The sequence below is a fragment of the Otolemur garnettii genome, unplaced genomic scaffold, assembly GCF_000181295.1.
Source record: "Otolemur garnettii isolate 467f Iridium unplaced genomic scaffold, OtoGar3 scaffold00001, whole genome shotgun sequence".
Classification (NCBI taxonomy): Eukaryota; Metazoa; Chordata; class Mammalia; order Primates; family Galagidae; genus Otolemur; species Otolemur garnettii.
This window is the reverse complement of record NW_003852396.1, coordinates 14,784,487-14,792,348: the sequence shown is the minus strand read 5'-3', so window position 1 is coordinate 14,792,348 and position 7,862 is coordinate 14,784,487. Positions and strand designations below refer to the sequence as shown.

Sequence of the window (7,862 nt, the reverse complement as noted above, 5' to 3'; positions counted from 1 at the left end):
GGAAAGTTGTGTATAAACACTAAAGTTTTGTAGAACACAGTGTGATATGTTTAATGCCTATAGAAAATGGAAATACTACATATTGCTACATATTGCTTTTTGTAACCTTGCCAATAGATAGAAAGTAGATATTAGCCCTGCCTTTTAATATGTTGGTACTGACAATTGGAGATCTTTGTTAATAACTGAAAAAAGTCCAAATAATAAGCATTATTAGAAGAACAAAGACTCACTATCAGGATTGCTTGATTCCAAAGTCCATGATATTTCCATGGCACAGTGCTATTTTTTAACTGATACATATTTATACATATTTCTGGGGCACCTATGGTATTTTGATACATGCATACAATGTATAATCATCCAATAATGGTGTTCAGGATACCCATGAATTCTAACATTTATCATTCCTCTGTGCTGGGAACATTTTATATTTTCTCTTTTAGATAGTTTGTAATACACAATACATTGTTAACTGTAGTCAGCCTACAGTGCTATCAAACATTGGAACTTACTCCTGACTTTGTTTGTACGCATTAACCAACCTCTTTATTTCTCTTCAATACCCTTCTCAGCCCTTGATTAATTATTATTTTATTCTCTACCTTCATATGAGGGAGAATACACCATATTTGTCTTTCTGTACCTGGCTTATTTTACTTAATATAATGACCTCCAGTTCCATCCATATTGCTGCAAATGGCATGATTTCATTTTTTATTATGGCTTATTCTTTATTATGGCTATTTTCAACTTTATTACACAATGGAAAACTATACATTTTCTTTATCCATTCACCTATTGATGGAACTTAGCTGGACTACCTAATTTGGCTAACTGTGAATAGTCTGGCAATAAACACAGGGTTGCAGGAGTCCCTTTGCTATACTGATTTCCTTTCTTTTGGATAAATACCCACTAGTGGGGTTACTGAATTGTATGATGTTTCACTTTTAGTTTTTTAAGAATCCTGTAAACTATTTCCCATAACATCACCACCAGTGGGGTGTTAGTGTTCCCTTGTCTCCCCATCCTCACCTGCGTTTGTTACTTTTTGCCCTTTTGATATTAGCCATTCGAAGTAGGGTAAGGTGATATCTCATCATCTTGTGAGAGATGATGGTTTTGATGTGCATTTACCTGATGATTAGTGATGTGGAGTATTTTTTCATATACCTGTCAGCCACTTACATGTCTTCTTTTGAGGAAAGTCTATTCAGGCCTTTGGACCAATTTTTAATGGAATTTTTTATCTTCTTGTTTTGGAGTTGAGTTCCTGCATATTCTACAGATTAGTCCTTTCTTAGCTGAATAGCTTGCAACTACCTTGTCCCATTTTGCGAGTTGTCTTCACTCTGTTGTTTCCTTTGCTATACAGGTTTGTAGTTCAATACAGTTCCATTGTCTATTTTTGGTTTTATTGCCTGTGCTTTTGGGGTCTTAACCATAAAAATCTTTGCCTAGAACAATGTGCTAGAGCATTTCCCCCATGTTTTCATAGCTTTATAGCTTTAAGTCTTACATTTGACTCTTTAATCCATGTTGAGTTTTGTATATGGTGAGAGACAGGGTCCAGCTTTCTTCTTCTGCATGTGAATATCCAATTTTCTAAGCACTAATTATTGCAGAGGGCATCGTTTCCCAAGTCTAAATTCTTAGTGCCTTTGCTAAAAATCAATTGGCTATGAATAGATGAATTTATTTCTGGGTTCTCACTTGCACAATGATATTTTGTTTACTGTTTTCTTTAGGACCATCCTTTTAACTCACCTGAATTTTAGCCTGTAGAACCAGGATCACATCTGTCATCTCTTGGTAATGGTGTCCATTTCTTATTATGGCCCAGAAATAGTCAATCTAAAGGAAAAGCAGGCATTTTAGTTTATCAGAACCATCACAAAAGAGAGAATGAGATACTAAAATCAGATACTAAAAGCATTCATTTTCTATCATTTATCTTAAACTACACTGAAACTAGTTAATACTTTTGAAGTTCCAAAAATACATTACAGAAGAAAAAAGTAAATCACCTCAATGATTACTCTAATGCACAACCTTAGCGTCATGGCATTTCCCTCCTTTCCTTGGGAGGTTATTTCTCCAACTTATTGTTTTAATTGATTGCTAGGATTTCCATCTTTTTAGACCTTTTGAATGAGAGGAAGGAACAAGTATGCTATTTTTTTCTCAATTTGGGGAGTCTAAAGTTTATCACACTCTTTCCCCGACTCAACCTATAGAATTGAGTTTCAAAAAACAGTTGTCTTTTAGGACATAAAGTTCAAAATCAAAGCATTGCAGCAGCAATCTCATCCTTGAAGTTGGAAAAGGAGAGGTTAAATTTCTTCCACTAACTCTTAAAAGGCTTTTAAAGAAAAGGGATCTTGATAAATAGACCCCTGAAAGGAAAAGGAAGACACCAACAAAGGCATGTGTTGCATTTTCTGTCCAAAGGGTTAGTTTATTTTTGGCAATTCTAGTTTGCTACTGCCAGGAGGACATACCATGACCAGAAGGTCTGCTTGGTTTCATTTATTTCCAGGCAATTTCAGGCAAATTCACACTTTCAATCAGAACTACAATTCAATGCGGTCAATATCTTACAGCATAGACTTCATTAAGCCTAGTAGCTAACTGACCCACCACCTATGCACAATTTTCAGCTCACACACTTATCATCAAAGCAGAAGATTTCAATATATCTAAAGTTCTCCAAACTCAATCAGGAAGCTTCTGCTCAACTTTAGATGAAAAATTAACCTTTATAAGAGTAAAGAGACAAAAACACAGGAGGTCAAACAATTAAGTTTCTCAAGCTCATCCTAAAAAAAGTGCTACATACCTTGTTGCTGAAGATCACTACGGTCACCTCCCTTGAAGTATCCCTCCTTGAGAAGCAAAGCCCAGATGCCAGGACCTAATCCACTCTTCAAAGCACTTGTTCTAGGATGAGTTTGCAAACTTGTCAGCCCTCATATTCCCAGTCCTATATTTAGAGGATAACTGTTAAGTTAAATCTCCCAAATCAGCACTCATGAGTTGTCACTTGAGTACTTGCCCCCAAGAGACAAGAATCTGAGCGCTTTCAATAATAATAATAATAATAATAACAAGTATCTGAGAGCTAGAAAGGATCTCAAAATGATTTTTGAAATGATTTTCAAAACAAGGTGAAGTTATTGCTTTCACAACATCTAGGAAGAAGGGAAACATCTTTCACCATTTCGTAACTGTGAGGCAGCAGGTAGAGAACAAAGTTCGGTACATATTGAGGTCTAGATTTATCCTTATTAGGTGGAAGCTCAAGTGTGTTACTTTACCTAATGAGGTCTATTTTTAATGACAGAGGTGGACTAGATAACCTCCCTGCATGAATGGTACACGGCTCTGTTAGGCTTACTTTATCCCAATGCTGCTTAGAGGCTGAATAGGAAAATCGAATTGTTACAATCTTAGGTCAACCTCAGTCTTTGTCTCTTAGAAGTCGCAGCGACTTTTCCTGTCTGGGTCCTGATCCACATCTCAGGTGTAGCCTTCCAAACCGTCACCTCTGACTGGCTCACCTCTCCCCACAGGCAGAGCACAAACAAGAGGGATGTCAAAACTCTGTACTACAAAATAAAACCCCAAAACCCAAACCATCTCCCGATGTATAAAGTTTTGAAGGTTTTCCTCTGTGGATTTCCTTGTGCAGAGTTCCTCCCCCGTCCTTTTCTCCTTAAAACAACCGCACAAGTCTCTGACCTTCTCTTGGGAGGGTACAGCTCATTTATAACACACTTTGGTTACTTTCTCATATTAAAAGATTTTGCAATTTGAATTCAAAAAAAGATGCCTTGAGTAATAACAAATATTTAGAAACATTTTAATACATGCCAAGCACTGTGCCCATATTACAGATGTATATGAAAGCATTTAACTCTCAGAGGACTTTATGAAGTAGGAACACCGACCCCTTACCTTCCAAATCTATTCCCTTCCTGAGTCCAGGGAGCAAGTTTGGATGGCAAATAAACTACATTACCTTTCCGTATTTTTAGTATCACCACGTCGGATGGTGAAAAGTCTGAGCTTACATAGCAAATTGTTTTTAAAAATGCACATGCAGGGCAGTGCCTGTGGCTCAAAGGAGTAGGGCGCTGACCCCATATGCCAGAGGTGGTGGGTTCAAACCCAGCCCCGCCCCCAAAAAAACTGTAAAAAAAAAAAAATCACATACAAAAAAAATACACATGCCAATTTGGTTCCTTGGTTGCAACAGCAACAGTTTAGAGGGGAAGAATTTGAAGGAGAGGTATGCATACCATTGTCTCCATTTTACGGATGAAAAAAACTGAAGCACAGGTAAGCTACAGAGGAGTCCATAGCTAGTCAGTGTCAGAGGCAGCAATCTTACCCAGGCACGCAGCTCCAGTCGTTACGCCCGGGCTAGACTGCCCGGCTAAGAATTATTTCCCTTCCTGGTGGCCTGCAGTGTTATCCCTGTCGATTTTCTGGGAATCTTTGCAGAGGTCAGCCACGGTTCCCATCCCCCCTTTCTCTAGAGTTCAATTTGTCAACAGACTCTGATTATACGTTCCATTACCACTGATATAAACAAGTGCTGGATACTGAAACTTGCTCTTTTCTACAGCTTAACAGTCTAATCACACATCTTTAATGAGTGCTGCAACATGGATGAAATAAGTATTCTCACAGAAACAGGAAAAGGAGATTACTACAGCAGATAAATCCAGGTTGGTGTGCAGTGTAACTTGAACTCTCATTTTGGGGAATCCCTCTTGCAATCTCTAAAACTCAGGACCTCTTTGAACCACCTCTTGCCCTCAACTACTCATGCTTGTAAGATCTAGGTTCTTTCTCATAGCCAGTCAGGTTCACACTGGCGGTTAGGCTTTCAGTATTTCCTGAAAATAATTCCAGCAATGAATTTACTTCAGAACTCAGCAAGGGCCCTTATGAAATCATGCAGAAACACCAGCTCTACATTGTCATGAAATGTTCTCGTACGTTGTCAGCTGACTGCCGTCTAACTAGGAAATCAGAAGGTAAACTCATGCTTGGATATCCAGCACAATCTTGTCTGTTAAACTGATAGCTAGTAACTTGAGAAATCATAAGAGTAAAAAAAAAACCATGCTTGATTTCAAAAGTCTGTTTACATTTTCACCTAGTAGCAAGGCTGAACATAAAGTAGGACTAAAATTCACTCAATCAATAACAAGTAACAGAAATATTTCATGCTGGAGGCTTTCTGTTAATTAGGGCCCTGGCCGTGCCTGCCATTCAGGGTGTCTGCTTCTGTTGTCAGTGTGATGAAAAAGCCAAAGGTATGTGGCAGACTGCCAGTAGGCCCTACAAGCCACCCCTTAAACATGGTGCATACTTCTGAAACACCACTTCATGGAAAATAAAAATGTCATTGTAGACGATGATGAAAATACCTGGCTTTAAACTCGTGTCAAGGTGAAATTTCTAAGTATGTAGCAAGTACTCCTGGTGGTTAGGGATACTGTGATGAGAAGGGCTGAGACTCCTCACTCTGAAGTGTTCAAAGAAAACTAGATTTAAAGGATCTAGGTTCTAATCACGATTCTACCACTTACCAGTGGTATGACCTTGGCCAAGTCACTTGCCTATTCTAAACTTCAATCTGTGCAAAGAGGTTAAGTTGCACAATCTCTATTAATTTCTTCCAGTGGCAAAAGGTTTGATTCTTGCTTATGTCTTAGAGCTCTGACTGCCTAAATCCTGCTATATCATTTCTTTTTCTTTTGAAACAGAATCTCATTCTGTTACCCAGGCTAAAGTGCTATGGTGTCAGCCTAGCTCACAATAACCTCCTGCCTCAGCCTCCTACAGGCACCTGTCACCATGCCCAGTTAATTTTTCTACTTTTACCAGAAATGGGGTCTCACTCTTGCTTCAGGCTGATCTCAAACTCCTAAGCTCATGAGATCCTCCTGCCTTGGCCTCCCAGAGTGTTAGATTATAGGCATAAGCCACTGCACCTGGCCCATTACATCATTTCTATAGATGTCACCTGTTTATTCAGCATAGACTAAATAGATGTATCACACCACTGTAAAATATTCCTGGCAGACCTCAAAGATCTATACAAATCTAAACTATGAATATTCTACTCATTAACCCATTACTGCTCACCTAATGAGACTAACCAATACTCCCAAATGCAAGGTATACATTATAAAAAAAAATAGTTTAATGAGTATCTGGATTTTATTCAAAATTCCAATTTCTTTTCCCTGTGACCTTTGGCTCAAATGTTCCAAATGATACAGGGTTCACTGTATATTTCCTGTCTTAAAAGTTCATAGTTTTTTTTTAATTGAAATATCCTCACAATGCTTTTCCTTCTTGAAGAAGTACTTACACAGGTAACTGAAGTGAATCCAAAGGAAAGAGTCAATAATCACTATTCCCCAAGAACACACAAACTTTATAATATACATCTATAAACAAAGTTTAAAACATTTTAATAATCATTGCCACATTTTCTTGTGATTGATACAATTTAAAAATAAGTCTATTTTCACATAGTTCTTTTTTTAAAAAAATATTGTATCTGTTTGAATTACAAATGATTAAGCAAAATCCATTACTTCACAGCTTACCATCTCCCAAAGAATTCTCATTTAGTTGAGTACTTAGAAAAAAGAAGGCCAGCAATTGATAGGAAAGTGTATTAAAATTAAGGGTGGCTTTAATTTTAATGACAAAAACTCTTTATAACCATCTGCATGTAAGCTGAAATGGCAAGCCTAAGTCTCCCATCTGTAAATAAACCGATCCCCTTATGTGATTGAAGGTGATCAGTGAGAATCACCGGGTGGTATACCCTACAGCATAGGAATTGGTGTAGCGGCCACTGCTATGCTCTCGATGGCACACTCATCGGTGCCTCTGCGGATCCGGAAGTAGCCATCCTCACCCCAGCCAGTGCCCCAGCTATTTTTAACAATCCAGTATTGTATCCCAGTAGCCGAGTCGGTGCCATAGCCTACAAGCAGGACAGCATGATTAGTCAGCTCAAAGGGGTTGAAGGGGTCTGTCAGACCAGTGTGGTGGTAGATCCCCCTGTGGTAGTGGAGAAAGTCATCATAGACTTCAAAAGCAACTGCCATGGGCCCATGGTGGACCAGCTCCAGCTTCATCAGAGCTTCATTGCAGCCCCCATAGAAACCTCCCACATAGTGGTACTCGGAGGAGTAGTAACGCCTGCAGCCTTCCTTCATTGTGCATGGAGCATCAGTGCCTGTGTAGGGGAAGCAGGCCTCTTCCACCAGGCCAAAATCTTGGGCATGCTTTCCTGCAACGAGGTATGGGAAGCCACCTTCACAGCCTGAGAATGAATAACACACATGGTGGTTAATTCTTATTAGAAAAGGGCACAGAAAAAAACTGTTCTACTTCCTATTTTTCTTCTCTGCTTTTCTTTTTATTATTAAATCACAACTGTGTACATTAATGCAATCATGGGGTACAATGTGCTGGTTTTACATACAATGTGAAATGCTTTCATCAAACTGGTCAACATAACCTTCACGGAATTTTCTTAGTTATTATGTTAAGACATTTATATTCTACACCTAGTAAATTTCACATGTACCCTTATAAAATGCACCATAGGTGTGGTCCCACCAATTACTCTCCCTTCACCCATCCTCTCCACTCTCCTCCTCTCCTTCTCCCCTTCTTCTTGGGCTATAATTGGGTTATAGCTTTCATAAGAAAGCTATAAATTGGTTTCATAGTAAGACAAATACATTGGATACTTTTTCTTCCACTCTTTTTTTTTTTTTTAGACAGAGCCTCAAGCTGTCCCCCCCCCCCCCCCCCCC

The 7,862-nt window shown here is 38.8% G+C and overlaps 1 protein-coding gene across 2 annotated transcripts in view; it reads right to left on the bottom strand.

Moving 5' to 3' along the window:
* Positions 1–6,201: 6,201 nt before the first annotated feature.
* CTSC (cathepsin C) overlaps positions 6,202–7,862 on the bottom strand; it is a 41,246-nt gene continuing 39,585 nt past the window's right edge. Inside the window, exons 7-8 of one of the 2 annotated variants that reach the window (XM_023511628.1) lie at positions 6,818–7,363; positions 6,202–6,655 (exon numbers count right to left, since the gene is read on the bottom strand). In XM_023511628.1, coding sequence (XP_023367396.1) covers positions 6,861–7,363 — 503 coding nt within the window. In that variant the 3' untranslated portion in view covers positions 6,202–6,655; positions 6,818–6,860. Of the gene's footprint in view, positions 7,364–7,862 lie in introns of both variants that reach the window. The other variant, XM_012803836.2, reaches the window with a different exon arrangement.